We start from the raw sequence: 20,479 nt of genomic DNA, 5'->3' as shown, positions 1-20,479 counted from the left end.
AATATAAAAAGCTTAGTTACTTTTAGCAAAAATCCTCTCTGATTCTACCTGCACATTATAGTAAACTTGCCATGAGAATTTAAAACTATTAAACATTATAGAAAGCCATATGATGTCCAGTAAAAGACACACAAGGATGTAGAATAACATTTTCAAAAGTGCCTGGCTGATTTAGAAGTCCCATTCTCAAAAGAGACTTAGGCATTATGGGCTGGTCCACACTAAAAAGTTTTGCCACTTTATTATGAGTACAATTAGATTGAAAAAAACCCCTAGTATGTTGGTATAAAAGTGCTCGTACCAATGTAGATTACCGAGGTTCAGGAAGCCAAACAAGCTATATCTGTATGAATATCTTCTATGCAGGTATAAATGCATCCACACTAGGGTTTATACCAGTATAACAAAAAGATCACATCCCTATCTGACATAGTTATACTAGTTTAACTTTTCTAGTGCAGACCAGCCCTCAGAAGTCCCTTTTGAAAATGAGATTTAGGCTCTTAAGTGACTTAGGGGAAGTTTACACTTAAAACCCTGCATCGGTGCAGCGGTGTTGCTGTAGCACTTTAACGGAGATGCTGTAAGTCGACAGGAGAGAGCTATAAAGAGAGAATAGTGAATATTCCTTATGAAAGGAAAGTAAGATGACCAGCCATTTTTAACCATGGTCAATATGGCAATAAAATCACAAATCAGTTCTTCTTGTGGCAATTTTCAAGACAGGAAGGGTCTTGAAAATCGAGAGAACTGAGCATGAGCAAAGACAAGGGCAGAACCAGTCACTCCAGTACATATCTTATTCTCTGAATTCTTATCTCACAAAAACATGGTGACTGGGCAATATAACAAAATTCAGTGTTGATAAGTGCAAACCAATGCACATTGGAAAGCATGATCCCAACTATCATATAAAATGATGGGGTCTAAATTAGCTGTTACCACTCCAGAAAAAGATCTTGGGGTCACTGTGGATAGTTCTCTGAAAACACCCACTCAATGTGCAGCGGCAGTCAAAAAACTAACAAAGTTAGAAACAATTAGGAAAGGGATAGACAATAAGACAGAAAATATCAGAATGCCATGGTACAGCCACATCTGGAATACTGCTGGCAGGTCTGCACTTCCCATCTCAAAATAGATATATTAGAACTGGAAAGTAGTACAGAGAAGGGCAACAAAAATTATTAGGGATATGGAACAGCTTCCATTCAAGAAGAAATTGAAAAGACTGGGACAGGTCAATTTAGAATAGACAGTTAAAGAGGGATACGATAGAAGTCTATAAAATCATGAACAGTGTAGAAAAAATGAATATGAAGGTGTTATTTACCCCTTCACATAAGACAAGAACCAGGGGCCATCCAATGAAATTAATAGGCTGCAGGTTTAAAGCTAACATAAGGAAATACTTTTTCACACAACACACTTTTGAAGGCCAAAAGTATAACTAAGTTCAAAAAAGAATTAGATAAGTTCATGGAGGATAGGTCCATCAATGGCTATTAGCCAAGATGGTCAGGGATGCAACCCCATGCACTGGGTGTCCCCCTAAGCTTCTGACTGCCGGAAGCTGGGACTGGATCACTCACTAATTGCCCTGTTCTGTTCATTCCCTCTGAAGCATCTGGCACTGGCCACTGTCAGAAGGCAGGGCACTGGTCTGAGCCAGTATGGCCATTTTTATGTTTTTATCAGTTTAATTTTCAGTGGACGTTTCTCAGTGCAGCTTCAACCTCTTTACAACAATAAAAAAAGGTATCAGAGTAACAGACATTATTATGTTGTATTTTCTCTTCCATCTGGCCTCAGTTTTATTAAGGTATCTGAATAAGCCAGTTTGATGGTTTCTTCATTTGAGGATACAATGTTTTGTTACCCTTCTCTTCCTCTCTTAATATTAAATGTTAGACTATAATATTTTTAAAGTGTCTATTTTGATAGTATTTTGTATCCCACTCTCCCAACCTTCCAATATTGGAGGGGAGTGTTCTACACACATCTAATTTACTGATCAGAGCCAGCTACATTGCACAGCTCCAGGACCACAGACTGTCACGCATAAATTAGAACAGCTTTCAGGATGCCTTAGCTTACACCATAGACCACACTGGGATATGAGAGCATAAATGTGGTTGTTTATGCCAGTTGAACCACATAATCTGGCCCATTTCATCATCTGTATTGACAGTGCCTAGCATATTGTTGTTGCTACCAGAATGCAAATAATTTAATTAATAATACAATAACAAATCACAACATCAGTGCTATTTTTTCTGAAACATTCCCTTGATACCTCTGTTTTAAAAAAACAAGGTGTTTTCTAAAGTTCAGTAATAATTTATTATAGGGTTTTTTTTTTTAAAATCAACTGTCATAAGCAAATATCGTATGAGATAGCTCAGTGTTTCTCAAACTGGGGTCGCCGCTTGTGTAGGGAAAGCCCCTGGTGGGACGGGCTGGTTTGTTTACCTGCCCCGTCTGCAGGTCCGGCCGATCGCGGCTCCCACTGGCCGCAATTTGCTGCTCCAGGCCAATGGGAGCTGCTGGAAGCGGCACGGGCCGAGGGACTTACTGGCCGCCGCTTCCAGCAGACCCCATTGGCCTGCAGCGGTGAACCGCAGCCAGTGGGAGCCGCGATTGGCCGGACCTGCAGAAGGGGCAGGTTAACAAACCGGCCCAGCCCCCCAGTGGCTTTCCCTACACAAGCAGCAACCCCAGTTTGAGAAACACTGAGATAGGTGCTGTTTTATAAATCCAAATAATGAAATAAATTGGTAAGACCACAAAACAAGTATCATTTTAGGTTTGTGGCTGTGATTGTTTTCACCTCACAGCAGTGCTAAAATTGAAGCCTTATCCCTTTCATTTTGTAGAAAAGCAGGGCTTGTCTACACTTACCGGGGGATCAATGCATGGCGATTGAGGCATCAGCGGTCAATTTAGTGGGTCTAGTGAAGACCAACAGAGCTGCTAAATTGACCGCAGATCACTCTCCTGTCGACTCCTGTACTCCACGAGAAGCACAAGGGGAGTCAACGGGAGAGCATCTCCCGTCGACATAGCGTAGTGTGGACCCCAGGGTAAGTAGATCTAAATATGCCAACTTCAGCTACGTTATTCACATAGCTGAAGTTTTGTAACTTAGATTGATCTCTCCCTTAGTATAGACAAGGCCTCACTCTCTTATGCAGGATGAGGCAGATTCTTGCTTTCATTGAAGAGGTGTTCTTTTCCCTCCTAAAGCAGTTCAATTTTTTCTCCTCCACCCTATATAATCATCTACAGCTGTGTAAAGTGGGTGTAAAATGATGCCATTTGATTAATCATTTTGCATCCACCTGGTACAGGGGTGGATTACACAAGGTACAAGGCAATGAAGCTTGACCAAACATAGGTTTTGCACGGATTTAAATAAATCAGTAGAAAAATAACTTAGTTAAACTGGTGCAGCTTCCCAGTGTAAACTCAGTTATACCATAACAGGGTGTTGCATCAATTTCACTAAATGTTTTTTCTACTATTTGAGTTACATTGGTGCAAAAACTGGGTGTAGATAAGCCTGAAGAGTCAGGCCCCATATCGAGACATCAGAACTTCCATGCTCAGGATTCTGATACTTACCCAGTGAATTTAGTTCTCTCAGGAAGGCATATCACAGTTCCATCGGAAGACACTTGCAAAGCAGGATGAGCTGTGTCACTCATCACATGAAATCTAGTTCCTGTTATTATTCATGACAAAGAAACACACACCAATTCAGGGATGACTACAGTGCTAATTTTAAATGAATCATAAAATACCAAACAATATAACAACATTTATTGTTTTCTAAACAAGACACAGCAGCAAGGATGAATTTCTCTTAGAGAAGGGCAGAGTCCGAACAGTGCACCCTTAAGTGCAGCTACTCTTCTCTTGAAATTCAGATCTGGATCTGAACATGGCAGCTTGGATCCATCTTATTTTCACAAAAGGAGGAGGTGGTGTATGCAAGTGGTAAGCCTTAAATCAGGGCGACACCTGTATCAGCAGTGTTTCCCCTGCTTTCACCCTCCCACACATAAAATAATTATACAGCAAGAGCAGCAGTGGCTACCAGCATTGACAGCCAATGTAGCATCTTCTAGCATAACTATGAAAGTTTCACAAAGGGGAACCCAGTAGCTTTCAACTTTAATAACTTTCTTCACTACTCTATCGTGATCCAGTTCCCCACTAGACTAGCACAATCATAAATACAGCCTCACTACATAGACCTCCAGGTGAATCTGCCATAGGCAATCTCACACTCAACAATAAAAGTAAGACAACTACAGATATTCCGGAAAATTGTAGGACTTCTTTACGTAGGGTTTGCTGCTGTCATTGTTCTCCACATTTCTTTACTAATTTTATTGCCACAGTCTGTTCTGTGTCCATCAAAATCTTTTTCATTAGTAATGGGTAACGTTATGCCAAAGAAGGTAAAGACTCCCAAGTGCTTAGGGTAGTTAAACTCTTTGGGCAACACAGAGATCTCTGGTATTAAAAAAAGTTTTGAAGTCAATCAATTATTTTTCAAAACACAGTTCTTGAAGTTTAAGCCTGCCATAATGTATCTTCTGCTAAAACACTGGACTAAGTTGTTGTCGTTTTTTAAAATCCACTTACAAACTTTTAGTTGTGTTTCAGATCATTCTGTATAATTTTGAATAGAACCTTTTATTAGGAAATGTCTTGCCAAGGTAAAAAGAAAAATCCCTAAACATATCCAGGTAAGGCCCACAAGGGGCTGAAATGCAAAGATGAGTTCTGTCAACTGCTGAATTCACTAGGGTTGCATAGGTCTAATGAGGGCAGAACTTGGTATTGTTTTAGGAGTTTTACATTCACAGGAGTTGTACAAAACTCCAGTACCTGAAGAATACTGGATAGTTTCCAATGGTCCTGATTCCAGTTACACCAGCTTTACACTGGCATAACTCTATTAAATTCAGCTGAATTATTCCCAATTTACACTAAAGGTCAGTCAAATCAGAAGCAGGCCCAGTATGTCACAATGAACTGATTACTTTTGGAGACTAAATTTCAGCATTAAATTCTGGGGCAATTATGCCTCCTTTGAGTGTCCTGCCACTCTACTCCATTCTTTTGATGTCAGAAAATGCAAATCTACCTTTCGTTGAGATGAGGGCGGCTTCACTCTGTTCACTTGTCCCAGATGAGTTGGCAGCTCTCACATAGAAGAAATAATTCACATTGGGCTGCAAATTAACTTGCAGTTCAGGCTTTTTTATTCCAGCAAAAGATCTAGAAAAATTCAACAATTTTTACAATTGAAAATGCAAACTAAAACTATCACGAACAAATTAAAATGATCTCTTATACAAACAGCTAAGCCATTTTAGCTATGTAATATTATACTTGGATATTACAGTGATTGGCACTGTAGGAAAACCTGAGGTTGTATGGAAGCATAGACAGACAGATCTTTTCTTCAGATTACAGATGGATTTTGCCATTTTATCTACGACATTTTCCCTTGCTTTACTGGCTTTAAAATGACTTGAGTCTCTATTGTCTTGCACTTTATATAATTATTTATACCTATGTAAACAAGGTGTAAAATTCAACTAATCTGATTTAGTAGCATTTTACACACACTTTATGCTCAGATTGCACAGATGGAAGTGAGTATACATAGTGCACGGCAGTGGAGAATCAGGATCAGGGGCGGCTCTAGACATTTTGCCGCCCCAAGCACAGCGGCATGCCGCGGGGGGTGCTCTGCCAGTTGCCAGGAGGGCAGCAGGTGGCTCCGGTGGACCTCCCACAGACGTGGCTGTGGAGGGTCCACTGGTTCCACGGTCCGCTGGTCCCGTGGCTTTGGTGGACCTCCAGCAGGCATGCCTGCAGGAAGTCTACCGGAGCCACCTGCCGCCCTCCCGGCGACCAGCAGGGCACCCCCCCAAGCCCACGCTTGGTGTGCTGGGGCCTGGAGCCGCCCCTGATCAGGACCCCTAATTTTCATTAATCTTCCCAGTAAAACATACATGTTGCCAGGTGAACGAATTAAACAAATAGAACCTGCAATAAATACAACTGCATATGAGAACACATGGCTGGTATGACCAGGCTACTTAAATACAGATTTCAACTGTATGTGTGTCTTTACCATCTCTAATTTCTATGATCCCACAGTATGTCAGACAGGCAAATGCAGTTTGCCACGTAAGTCCATTATTATTAATTTATCTACACTGTTTTTCTGCAGTTGTCCCACAAGAGAGCAGTACAAACTGAAGAATGATCAGTGCTCTTCCACTAGGATTTTCATACACACATCTGAGCCTTGTTTATCAGTATGAGCAAAATCTCGCAGTCATTACACGTTTTTCATGAAGGTAAAACTCCTTTTAACTTCAAAGGGAGCTTTGTTTCCATAAAGATTGCACTCTATGTGCAATTTATTTCACTTCTCCATTGTATGCGTTTTACAGTGCCTTTTGTCATGAAAAAATTGAGAAAAAAAATCATTATGTCCTTCAAAGATGTTTCCAATTTGAGTGAACTTCAAAGGGGGGGAGAAGGTTTAAGCTCATCAGGACTAAGACAAACCTTGTTATAGAAATAAGCATGCAAATCCCAAAAGAGATGCAGTAAATGCAGAATCAGGTAACCCAAAGTTGATGAAGATTGACAGACTGTATCACTATCAAGTAAGTGATAAAGACCCTGATTCAACAAGGTACTTAAGCATGTGCCTGTCTTTAAGCAGGTGAATAATCATATTGGTGGATCATCCGGGAAAGGCTTTTGGGAGAAGTGTGACTAGAGGAGGGATGACCAAAGAGAGAGTGGTCTCATAGAGGAGAAAGACTGGTCTGAGTATAGGAGCAACATGGAAAAAGGCATGATGAGAGTACAAGAAGAATACAAAAGAAGCACTTTGGAGGCAGGTTAAAGTAAAATAAAAGGAGCAAGGAAGGAGAGACGGCCAAGACTCAGGCAGGAATGGAGTTTTGCAAAGCTTTGAAATAAGTTGTCCACACTTATTTAAACTAGGAAGATGGCCTGGGACACTCTATAATTATTTTGCAATGAAGGAGAGGGATAGTTCAATGGTTTGAGCACTAGCTTGCTAAACCCAGGGTTGTGAGTTCAATCCTTGGGGGGGGGGGTCATTTAGGAATCTGGGGGGAAAAATAATTGGAGATTAGTCCTGCTTTCAGCAGGGGGTTGGATTAGATGGTCTCTTCCAACCCTGATATTCTATGATAATGTCCTGATACCCCAACAGTTTTTGCAGGTGGAGTCATTTTTCATAGCTCTCAGTTAAAAGCTCTGACACAGAAGCAGAACTAACTGAAAAGGAGTCATTTTGCTCAAATAGTTAAAAGAGTGCTAAAAATCGAGCTACAAGGAGACGTATAGAAAACTGCTTGTCCTAATGAATGGACGGAATCTCTCAAGCACAGTGATTTCCTCTGCACAATGCCTTCCTGTTTTCCCTATGAGATGCCACAAAAGTCACTGCCCTACCATGAAAACAGGAGCTGTCCTTTCCCTCCCTCCGCCCCCTTGCAGAATAATTATATCATAACATTTTAGATGGCTTCTTAGACTAACCAAAGAACCAAAGGCTATACAACACGTCCATCTGAGTACAGAGGGGAGCAAGCTGCAACATCCACATCCTGAGTCAGAGCCAAACTTTCTCATAGCGTAGGGGCATTCAGATCTGCAGTTTGTGTTCAGAATAGGATCAGCCATCAAGTTCAGACTGGGATGTCCTCCAAGTCTGCGGATATTTGAATTCCGACTTTAGGCCCATCTCAGTATGAGAGTGCAATATTTCACCTACATCTCAGATTTAATAGCAGCACAAAGTTGTCTGGACTCAGAATGGACCTATCAGTAAAACAGTAATCAGGTTTGCCAGTAAGGTACTGTGCCTGGTAACTTATTTTAGCTAGCTTTCAGCTTCCTAAGAATACGAGCCCATCAATTTTATGTGAGATTAAGGCTTAAAAAATATCCCTGGTGGTGCCAACTAATGAAAGAGGATAAGCCAACAAGATGGAACATTGATTTGCAACACTCAGTTAATTTCAGCCAGCTCCAGACTCACAACAAGCTGAGTCCCAAACAAGAAATGTCTTTGAATGCTTTGCCTTTTGGTCTGGCTGCTAGGGGGAAGGGATGAGGTGGAAAACTGAGCCAATGAGCCCTGCCCTCCCCACCCCCGTGCCACAGGCAATCACTTTTGTTGGTTATGCTTTAGGTCGGCCCTCTAGTCAGTAATACAACCTTTAGAGGAAAAAAGGCATGATTACTGCCTGGTTTATGTGAGTATAAGGCAAGTATGTGAGAAGGGAATCGGCATTTTTAACATCCTGATGTGCTATGGGAAAAGCCTGCTCCATTTCTAAGTCCCTGTGATAAACTGTGATGCTAGATCTCCCTTAATCTAGCATAAATCATTGAACCCTGTAATTTCTGTCATAGAAGGAAGGGAAATCAATCTAACAAAATATGCTGAGTGTTCGGTTATATACTTGCTGTTTAAAATATGCATGCACATTTTACAGACAATTGGAAATGTAAAAAGATAATTGTATTGTCAGAGCATGACATAACCTCTTGGAAAAGGGCCAGGTTTTCTTTAGGTTTCATACTATTGCTACAAAACCTTTGACAAAAAATACAGGGCATTAAAAAGTGACAAAGAGTCCTGTGGCACCTTGTAAACTAACAGAAGTTTTTTTTCGTGGGTGAATACCCACTTCATCAGCTTATGCTCCAATATTTCTGTTAGTCTACAAGGTGCCACAGGACTCTCTGGTGCTTTTTACAGATCCAGACTAACACAGCTACCCCTCTGATACAGGGCATTGAAAGTAAAGGAACACAAGACACTTGATTTTTTTAATTTTCTCTCTTGCTCCTGTTTAGAATGAGAAATCTAAGTCTCAAAGACAGTCTCCAAATTTCAGGTACACCTCTACCCTGATATAAAGTGACCTGATATAACACTAATTTAGATATAACACGGTAAAGCAGCGCTCTGGGGGGGGGGGGGCGGGACTGTGCACTCTGGCAAATCAAAGAAAGTTTGATATAACACGGTTTCACTCATAACGCAGTAGGATTTTTTGGCTCCCAAGGACAGCGTTATATCGGGGTAGAGCTGTATTATATTTAACAGGAACAATTTTTCACTTTAAGCAGGAAGCAGTTACATTTTTCTTCACATTTAAATTGGTGAACAAGATTGTATCACCTGACTGATGTAGCTCAATGCTCAGAAATTGCCTAAAACACTGGAGATTTTCCTGAGTCATGAGAAATCTGATTTATTGCAGTTGTTTTTTGTTTTCATCCACACAGCAATTATATCCCATTTATTCCCATCTATTGCAATAAAAATTCTAAAGGTGTACTTTCAAATACAGTGTAAGCCAATGGGTGACTTATATATGTTAAAGTGTTCAGAATCCCCTCTGTATTTTAAATAGCTATTTTCCCTTCCAAACAATCCACCAGAGGAACCCAATATCTAGAGCTGTGCTGACATCACTGATATCTATGGTGGGAGCTGAATGCACACAACATTTTGCAAGTATAGCACCTCACAGGATTGGGCCCACTAAGAGGGAAGGATGGTCTTGTGGAGATTGGAGTTCCATTTCCAGCTGTGCCATGTGCTTCAGGCCTGCATATGTGCCCATCTACACTCTTCTTAAAGGAGTATGAATTGCGCTAATATAACTGAACACAGTACCAGGCTCTTCTTCAGTGATGCGTGCAAATCATTTAGGCCCAATTTTTTTTTTACAAGCATTTATCAATACATTAGAAGCAAGAGGAAGACTAAGGACAGGGTAGGCCCACTGCTCAATGAGGAGGGGGGAACAGTAACGGGAGACTTGGAAATGGCAGAGATGCTTAATGACTTCTTTGTTTCGGTCTTCACTGAGAAGTCTGAAGGAATGTCTAGTATAGTGAATGCTTACGAGAAGACGGTAGGTTTAGAAGAGAAAATAACGAAAGAGCAAGTAAAAAATCACTTAGAAAAGTTAGATGCCTGCAAGTCACCAGGGCCTGATGAAATGCATCCTAGAATACTCAAGGAGTTAATAGAAGAGGTATCTGAGCCTCTAGCTATTATCTTTGGGAAATCATGGGAGACGGGGGAGATTCCAGAAGACTGGAAGGGGGCAAATATAGTGCCCATCTATAAAAAGGGAAATAAAAACAACCCAGGAAATTACAGACCTGTTAGTTTAACTTCTGTGCCAGGGAAGATAATGGAGCAGGTAATCAAAGGCATCATCTGCAAACACTTGGAAGGTGGTAAGGTAATAGGGAATAGCCAGCATGGATTTGTAAAGAACAAATCGTGTCAAACCAATCTGATAGCGTTCTTTGATAGGATAACGAGCCTTGTGGATAAGGGAGAAGCGGTGGATGTGATATACCTAGACTTTAGTAAGGCATTTGATACGGTCTCGCATGATATTCTTATAGATAAGCTAGGAAAGTACAACTTAGATGGGGCTACTATAAGGTGGGTGCATAACTGGCTGGATAACCGTACTCAGAGAGTAGTTGTTAATGGCTCCCAATCCTGCTGGAAAGGTATAACAAGTGGGGTTCCGCAGGGGTCTGTTTTGGGGCCGGTTCTGTTCAATATCTTCATCAACGATTTAGATGTTGGCATAGAAAGTACGCTTATTAAGTTTGCGGATGATACCAAACTGGGAGGGATTGCAACTGCTTTGGAGGACAGGGTCAAAATTCAAAATGATCTGGACAAGTTGGAGAAATGGTCTGAGGTAAACAGGATGAAGTTCAATAAAGATAAATGCAAAGTGCTCCACTTAGGAAGGAACAATCAGTTTCACACATACAGAATGGGAAGAGACTGTCTAGGAAGAAGTATGGCAGAAAGAGATCTAGGGGTCATAGTGGACCACAAGCTTAATATGAGTCAACAGTGTGATACTGTTGCAAAAAAAGCAAACGTGATTCTGGGATGCATAAACAGGTGTGTTGTAAACAAGACACGAGAAGTCATTCTTCCGCTTTACTCTGCGCTGGTTAGGCCTCAACTGGAGTATTGTGTCCAGTTCTGGGCACCGCATTTCAAGAAAGATGTGGAGAAATTGGAGAGGGTCCAGAGAAGAGCAACAAGAATGATTAAAGGTCTTGAGAACATGACCTATGAAGGAAGGCTGAAGGAATTGGGTTTGTTTAGTTTGGAAAAGAGAAGACTGAGAGGGGACCTGATAGCAGTTTTCAGGTATCTAAAAGGGTGTCATCAGGAGGAGGGAGAAAACTTGTTCACGTTAGCCTCTAATGATAGAACAAGAAACAATGGGCTTAAACTGCAGCAAGGGAGATTTAGGTTGGACATTAGGAAAAAGTTCCTAACTGTCAGGGTAGTTAAACACTGGAATAGATTGCCTAGGGAAGTTGTGGAATCTCCATCGCTGGAGATATTTAAGAGTAGGTTAGATAAATGTCTATCAGGGATGGTCTAGACAGTATTTGGTCCTGCCATGAGGGCAGGGGACTGGACTCGATGACCTCTCGAGGTCCCTTCCAGTCCTAGAGTCTATGAGTCTATGAGTCTATTGCTTAATCTTGAATGACTGTGTTGGGATGCTCATCTTGAGCCACCTAGGGCTGATTGTCAGAGGTTCTGAGCACCAACAGCTGCCATTCACTTCAGTGGCAGTGGCAGATGCAACTGTTCAGCATGCACAAGTTTTCGCATCTCCACAGCACTGTTCAACACTGGACAACATTGTTATATCATTCCCAGACCCATTTTCTCTATGGAGACTGTACTTCTGAGAGTGTCCTCAAGCAAAGTAGTCCACTCCACCAGGCTAGTGTTCCTGCCGGTAGATAGGTATAGTATTGCATAGACATCTGAAGGTTCCAGTTGGCATCAGGGTGCTAGCTGAAATCCAGCACAGATCAATGGTGCTGAGGGAAAGTTTTGCCAGTAAGTGGCCTATGGGAAAGGAGTTGGTGGTCTCAATCCACTTCCGACTGGACAGGTGTCCACGTCACCAAATCGTCACCATAACTGACCCTGTAACCAATGTAATATATGCCATCATATGCCAACAATGCCCCTCTGCTATGTACATCAGCCAACCTGGACAATAGCTACGGAAAAGGATAAATGGACACAAATCAGATATTAGGAATGGCAATATACAAAAATCTGTAGGAGAACACTTCAACCTCCCTGGCCACACTATAGCAGACCTTAAGGTGGCCATCCTGCAGCAAAAAAACTTCAGGACCAGACTCCAAAGAGAAACTGCTGAGCTTCAGTTCATCTGCAAATTTGACACCATCAGCTCAGGATTAAACAAAGACTGTGAATGGCTTGCCAACTACAAAACCAGTTTCTTCTCCCTTGGTTTTCACACCTCATCTGCTAGAACAGGGCCTCATCCTCCCTGATTGAACTAACCTCATTATCTCTAGCTTGCCTGGATATATATACCTGCCCTTGGAAATTTCCACTACATGCATCTGACGAAGTGGGTATTCACCCACGAAAGCTCATGCTCCAAAACGTCTGTTAGACTATAAGGTGCCACAGGATTCTTTGCTGCTTTTACAAGGATTAAATTCACTCAGGAAAACACAAACACAATTATTTCCACTTCTTATGAATTCACGACATACTAATTTCTGTCTCTCAGGTTTCTCACAGTTTCTATCTGAACAGCTCACACAGCTAATCCCAGGACTATATTTCTCTAAATTTTCCATCTTCCACCCACAGCTCCATTGACTTCTCCACTCAGAAAAAGCAGAACTGTGAGAAAACAGCAGCAGTATAGAAATCAAAAAAAATATTTCAAGCTCACTTAGCCTGGAAAAGGATTAAAGAAAAGCAAGGATGTCTGAGGAGGAGTTCCATGAGTTTACACACAGCCAGTAGGAAATCTTCAGCCACCACAATAGCAAGGTTAGGGAGTGATTTTTGTCAGAGAACTAAAAATTTCTACACTAAATCATCCCGCGTGCAGGTGAAAAGTTGAAGGAAGTGGGAACATTTGGGGAGAAAAATCTCTGTGCTGATTTCTTTGCGGAGATTCCCCCACACTCTCCCATTGGGGAATGGGGATTGTCTCCACAGGAAAGGGTGCGGTCCTGTCCACATCCCTGGTAGATCTCCTGGAACCTGCAGAAAGCCACAACCATTTGCGTGTAGGCCCTGTATCCTTGCACCTGATCCAGCCCCCTGTGGTGCATTGGAGACCCCCCCCCTTGTCTGTGGTGGCTCCCCAGAAGGATATAAGCAGAGAAGTTAATATAGCCTAGGACTGTATTACCTTTTCCTGGTAAGTTCCATATACCAGCAGGAGTGTGCGATTCGCATCCTGTACCCCCAACTTGCCCACTACTTCCCCATTTCTCCTCCCTCATTCTTTGCTCCCTCCACCATGCCCAGGCCACCCCAGCAGTTGTATTAACTTTCCATTGGATCCCCATTGGTGCTGCAGAACCCCCTTTCAAAGGAAATCCAAGAGGCAGGCATCTTGGATTTCCCTTGAAAGGGGGTTCTGCAGCTTCTGGGCTTCATGGAGCTGGAGCAAAACAGGATGGGACTAGAGATACAGGTTCACTGTGTAAATGGCCTGTGCCTGGCATATCCCCAAGATCTGTCATGTCTGTCAAAGGTACTCCCTGTTTGCTTTCATTTTTTGTCCTTTCTGAAATTTCACTCTGGTCACAGTGAAAAGCTATTTTCTACCTGCAGAAAGGCCAAAATATCAATTTGATTCAGTAATACATAGACTCATGAACATTTCAGATTTTGCACAGGCATACTTGACAATGAGGGTCAGTCAGTTCTGTCATTTTGTAGGCAGTTATCTTCACACAAGCAAACTGCTCCACACTGAACTTATTTTGCTCACCAGTGACAGAACACTGAACATTTTCAGCTTTGCTGTTGAGCAGAATAGAGGCTATTCCAATTAATTGCAAGTAAACTTGGACTAAACATGTACTGTATGGTCAGGAGCAACCACATTTTGTCTAACTGAAGACAACATTGGCTGGAATTCAAGGGCCTCATAAAATCTGTATTAAACTGAGCATGCTGCAGCTGCCTGCATACCAGGGACAGCCATGCAGAACTCCTGTTCCTCCTCCTGCTTGGACTAAGACAAAGCATAGTGTGCTGGCACATTTAGTCTATGCAGGCCTCAACTCCCCATTTAAAGATCAGAAGGAGCCATGGTCTACCTTGTAGAGCTCTGGGGGTTACATCTGGCACATAGGTACTGACTTTTTCTTGCAGGCTATTTAAATATTCTTTTAAAATGTATTAATCCTGTTTGGTTTTCCTTTTCCTTAGAGACTATCACCATCTACCTCTGTGTATCACCTAATTAATTTCTGTTATTTTTAAGAACAATTAAACTATCCCCCCAAACACTTTTGGGCAATGGGCTCTTCCCTCTGTATAAATCTCCCTCTTCCTTACTGTCCCTGCATCATGTGGGGCTGGAAGGTCATGAGGGGCCTGTTTGTTTTTTCTCATTCTCTCTGTTGCCATCCTTTGGGCAGGTACAAGAGGACAGAAAATATACTGATCAGTTATGGGGAACACACATTGAAATCAGTGCAGTCTGGGACAGTGCTGACATCACTGGAACCTATTACCCTCACCTGACAAATATGTGCCTTGATATGGATGATGACAACATATATACTCAGTGTCATCATTACGGTGTTTGAAGTGACGGATGGAAAGCAGAGGTGGGTGGGAAATGGTTTTGCTGACCCACGAACACTTGAGATTTTGAAAATGGACCCATTCCATGTCAGGATGAAACAAAGACCCTTTGAAGTGTTTTGGTGAAAAAACAGAAAGAAATAGCTCCACTCCAGAATAGCCAATCATCCAATGGCTAGAACAGTCATGTGGGACATCAGCAACCCAGGTTCAAATCCTTGCTCTGCCTGATTCAGTCCAGGGACTTGAACCTGGGTCTCTGACATCCCAGGCGAGTGACCACATCACTGGACTCTTCTGGGGTGGGCCTTTCACCTCCTGAAATTCCATTCTGGACTTGAGAAACTTTTCCCAAAAGTTCAGTCAAAAGCAGTACATTGTCACAAAACGTTTTGGTTTCAACAAATTGGCATTTTCTGATAAAAAAAAATTGTCAAAAAATTCCAAACCAGCTCCAGTCCAAGAGTTGGTTTGTTTTTCTGTGGGGAGCCTTTTCTGGGGTGGGGTAAGAAAGGTTATTTATTAGTGATGATTAATTATTATTTTCCTAGGAGAAATGGTTTATAAGTTGCATGCACTCAAAATTTGGATATGCCTGTTATTGTAATTTTTAGAGTACATGCATTACTAATTATTATTATTTGCATTACAAGAATATCTAGAATCTGAACCCACTCATGATCTGGGGCCCCATTGTTCTGGGTGCTGCATAAATACATAGCAAACTAGGTCCCTGCCCTGAGGATCTTAAAATGCAAGTTTTTTTGATATAGCAAGATGATTTGCACAGACAGATCCCTGTGCCAGCATAGAGCTCAATTGAAATCACCAGGCGGTCACCAACACAGAACTCATTGATGGATCAAGTCTTAGGAAAGCTTACAATCTAATTGTAAATCTTACAATTTAACATAGGAAAGCTCCATATTAATAGCATACTAATACTTGTGATGTGTTTAATAAAGAAATCACATGAATGAATCCTTCCGCTATGCTCTAGTGATGAACCCCCCACAACAGATTTTCAGGTCTCTCAAATCTTTCTTTTCTTTTTTAAGCAAACATACAGACTTCCCAGCCCCGGCCCTTTTCTGTGTAACACAAGTACACTGGTTCTGCTGGGAAGGAGGGGCAGGGGGCTCCATAGCTGAAGAGGAAGAGGTAGAATTTGCCCCTTAATCTCTTTTATTTCCCAACTGAGGACTAGCTCAATGGAAGTTTTTCCTGAGTAAAGACTGCATAAGGACTTCAGGTTTGGGTCTGAAGTAAATGGGTTCACTAGCTTAGCAGAATAAAATGATGATATTTCTAGTTTCCCCCGATCTAATACCAGAGGTTAGCATCTGTCCCAGAAGCTGATTTCTTCATTATGTAATTCAGGACAAACAGAATAATCTCTTATATAATCATCCATGCTCTAGAAACTTCTATTTAATCTCATCTATCCACATTTCAAACCTTAGGGACTGACCTGAGACCCTCTCCTTCAGGAGAGTACTGTCTGCAGTACTCCAGTGTGAAAGACTTTGTTGCTTCTGAGTTGGCTGTGCTCCATCGGATGATGGCAGTGTCCCAACATACAGTACAGTCTTCTGCCTTTAGTAAGGGGGTAGAGGGTGCTGTGAACACAATGATGTGTTAGTTGTACTATGAAGAATGTTACAGCAACTGCAATATATATGCTCGGCAGATTGAAATGAAATGACAACTGCAAAATGTATATGTCACCAATCCTAAAAAAACAATAAACTAAATTAGCATAGAAAGATCATTTTTCCTCAGATGGAAATAATGTGCGTGGAAACAACTGTAAATAACACCACTAAAATAAGGTTCTCCCATCCCCTGTTATCTTTTTTTGGGGGGAGGAGGTGGGATGGGGAGGGGAGGAGCACGCTAATCAGGAAAAACACTTAACTTTACCCATCTCATTATCAAAAAAAAAATGTAGTAAGAATTACATGCAGTTTATTCTGTAGTTTAAATGACAGTGCCCTATGCTTTGGAGCTGAAGGTCCCAAGTTCAATCCCTCCAGAAAGAACCCATGAGAAATCATTATGTAAATTCATGCAGTTCAGAGTTTCCTTAACAAGTTAATTTAGATCAGGGATTCTCAAACTGGGGGTCGGGACCCGTGAGGGTGTCACGAGGTTATTACATGGGGGGGCGCGAGCTGTCAGCCTCCACCCTCAAACCCCACTTTGCCTCCAGCATTTATAATGGTGTTAAATATAAATTAAAAACACTTTTTTACGTAAGGGGGGTTGCACATAGATGCTTGCTATGTGAAAGGGGTCACCAGTAAAAAAGTTTGAGAACCACTGATTTAGATGATCTCAAACACTTTTTTCACTCATTTCTTTGGTGCTTTAAGGAATAGACCCTTGAAGCAGCATAGGGTCTGGTTATACCTAGATTACCACAGCTCTGTCTTCAGCAGTCCTTGCATCAACTGTATAACAAAAATTAATATGATGCAGAAGAACTGAGTAGTAGCAAAGGGTAACTCTGCTGCTTTAATTGTGTCCCGTATATTGTTGCAATGCAGTTACCAAAATTTAATACGACATTTCTCTTCCCTACGGCCTAAACTCAAGGATTACAAACCCTGTTGCATATATAGAAAAATGTACAAGGAGGATATGGATTGCAAGTGATCAAAGGAATATTGTGTGAAATAATGTACTGAATTAGCCTATCAGATTCAAGGTCTTATTTTCTAGGCTGAAAGTGATTTTGTTTACTCACTCAGTTTCTCTCTGCAAACTTTTCTCCACTACGTGAAGTACTGGCATCATGTGAGCCTACCAAGATCTGAATTTAACACTTCTGGGATAATATTAATATCAGTCCCTAAAATAATATTACTGGGATTTCTGTTCTTTGATAATAAACATAGTTATATTTACAGTGAAAACAAGGCTAAGTGCTGTGATGTTAAGCAATGTGGTGATCCTGCGCTGAATCTTGCAAGCTGGTGTGAACTATTTCTTTGAGAACAGCAGGTAATACTAGTAATATTGCACAAATGGATATAAACTGGCCATCAGGAAGTTTAGACTTGAAATTAGATGAAGGTTTCTAACCATCAGAGGAGTGAAGTTCTGGAATAGCCTTCCAAGGGGAGGCAGTGGAGGCAAAAGACATATCTGGCTTCAAAACTAAGCTTGATAAGTTTATGGAAGGGATGGTATGATGGGATAGCCTAATTTTGGCAATTAATTGATCTTTGACTATTAGCAGTAAATATGGCCAATGGCCTGTGATGGGATGTTAGATGGGGTGGGAACTGAGTTACTACAGAGAATTCTTTCCTGGGTGTCTGGCTGGTGAGTCTTGCCCATATGCTCAGGGTTTAGCTGATCACCATATTTGGGGTCAGGAAGGAATTTTCCTCCAGGGCAGATTGACAGAGACCCTGGGGGGGTTTTGCCTTCCTCTGCAGCGTGGGACATGGGTCACTTGCTGGAGGAGTCTCTGCACCTTGAAGTCTTTAAGCCACAAGTTGAGAACTTCAATAACTCAGACATAGGTCAGGGGTTTGACACAGGAGTGGGTGGATGAGACTGTGTGGCCTGCGTTGTGCAGGAGGTCAGACTAGAAGATCATAATGGTCCCTTCTGACCTTAAAGTCTATGAGATAAGGGGCTGGACGTTTCAGGGAATTATCAGAGGACTCGGGGGTTGGAGAGCACCTATCAGTAACTTGTAAAGTGAGGGCAGAGGGGTGGGGGGACTGGAAAGTAGTGTTTGTGATGCCAGAGGCTTGTGGATCCACAGCAGGCACAGACAAGACTGCTTCATTCTAAGGACAGGTGGTGGTACCCTGGGAAGCGTCATGCCAAAACGAGAAGTCAATGGGCCTGATCCTTAGCTGTTGTAACTCTGTGTGGCTCCATGAATGTCAATGAAGCCATGTCACCTTATACCAGCTGATTATCTGTTCCACGTCGTGTCCCACAACAGACCAGGTTTGGTGACCCTCAGGATGTTATAAGGCTCAGCCTGTTTTCCACAGCTTTCAAGGAGGAAATAATTGTCACTCTGAGTGTCACTCTGAAACCTAAAATGTCTGTAGAGTTAGTGTGAAGTGATGGAAGCAGGTACAAGCAGGGTTGAGAGCTCTTTTTATTCTGAATATCATAAGGCTGAATCATGCAGTCTGTTACTATCCAATTTTTAAGTTCTTGGCCATTTTGTCTTTTTTTTTACTCCCATGACTTTATGAATTAAACTGTGCAACAGAGTGATGTTGGCAGACCAGGTCCCAGCTCATACCAAGGCCCAAAGGCCTCAACTGAAGACTGACCAATATATAGCTGGGAATCAGTCTGGCTCACCTGTGTGTTAGTATTGTTAAAATAGGTATTACGGTTATAAAAATGTGTTTCATGTTTAGACTTTGTGAAATGCTTGTAGGAAGTTGCATGTATTCATCTCATTTATAACATCTGAATCCCGTTATAAGGTTATAGTAAGGGTTTGCATTGTAATCCTCTGTAATTGTATAAATCAAACAAGAATGAAACATTAATTAATGTAAAATGCTGGCTTCCTACAGAAGGTGTTAGGTCCTGCCCATCAAGAAGGCCCATTGTAACCAAATAAGACATTGTGAAACATCAAAGAACAAAGACTTTGTTAATACTATTCCTCCCTCACCCCCATGAAGAGGAGGCGAATGTGTGAACTCATCCCATCATCTTGAACTTGGGGGAGAAGGCAATAAAAATCCCTAACACAAAGAAACTCTCTATGCTGTTTGAACTCTGAAGGTCAAAGATTTCTAAGCGTAAGCAAGGGATCCGCAGTTGCTTAGTCTGTGTTAGCCCTAGGCTGTAACTCATTTGTGTGTGTGTATGTTTATTTGCTTTAATATTGGGAATACCTCTCTTTGCTTTTTCTTAGTTTATACATCTTTAGTTAGTTTATTATAGGTGTAAGATCTAAAGTGCAATTGTCCTAGGGTAAATGACTGGTCCTTTGGGAGTGGGAGTAACCTGAATGTTGTTGTGATTTTTGGTATAAGGGACCATATATCATAAATGCAAACTTGCCTAAGTGTCAAGATAGACTGGAATCATTTGCAGACCCATACAAAATTGTGAATGGACCTGTTTGGAAATCTTAGACATAGTCTGCGGACCCCCCAAGGGTCTGCGGACCATAGGTTGAAAACCACTGATTTAAAGAATCTGAATATTCCAATCTTGTGACCTAGCAGTCGTTCCCTGAACTGATAATAGAAACTAGTTCTCCAACGTATCTGTGATAATTTTGCTGTCCCTAGGTGTTTGAGAGCGCAGGGTGATATAGTATCTTCCATTATACAACATTACCACTAGCCCGTTACAAAATGTAGCATCAATGGACTCCAGAGGGAGTTCTCTTCAGTGGTAGATGGGCAGTGACCAAAAGATGGAAGCAGAGTGAATAGTTCATATAAAAAAATCGTCCAGCTTCCAAAAGGGACAGGCATAAATAAAACAATATCAAACAAATAACAGTCCAAAGTGTTAGTCTTTTAAAAAACTTTAGATTTTGTGAGAAGTATGTTGACTTTCCAGCTGGAACAACTAGTTTGCATTTTAGCCTGATGCCAAAAATAACATTTAGCTGCCAGAAGCCAGATTCAGAGAGGTTAGAGATCAGGGCAGGACAAAACTCTGGTGGAACATTTTTTGTGAAAATTCATGTGAATTATTTGGCCATTTAAA

General features: G+C 41.5%; 1 protein-coding gene across 1 annotated transcript in view; it reads right to left on the bottom strand.

Moving 5' to 3' along the window:
• LOC115653835 (cardiomyopathy-associated protein 5-like) overlaps positions 1–20,479 on the bottom strand; it is a 62,257-nt gene that overhangs the window by 4,018 nt on the left and 37,760 nt on the right. Inside the window, exons 9-11 of the mRNA XM_030567526.1 lie at positions 16,233–16,380; positions 5,159–5,292; positions 3,625–3,724 (exon numbers count right to left, since the gene is read on the bottom strand). Of these exons, the coding sequence (XP_030423386.1) occupies positions 3,625–3,724; positions 5,159–5,292; positions 16,233–16,380 (382 nt within the window). The remainder of the gene's footprint in view (positions 1–3,624; positions 3,725–5,158; positions 5,293–16,232; positions 16,381–20,479) is intronic.

This window comes from Gopherus evgoodei, chromosome 6, assembly GCF_007399415.2.
Source record: "Gopherus evgoodei ecotype Sinaloan lineage chromosome 6, rGopEvg1_v1.p, whole genome shotgun sequence".
Classification (NCBI taxonomy): domain Eukaryota; kingdom Metazoa; phylum Chordata; order Testudines; family Testudinidae; genus Gopherus; species Gopherus evgoodei.
The sequence above is the reverse complement of the archived record's forward strand: the minus strand, read 5'-3'. Positions and strand labels throughout refer to the sequence as shown.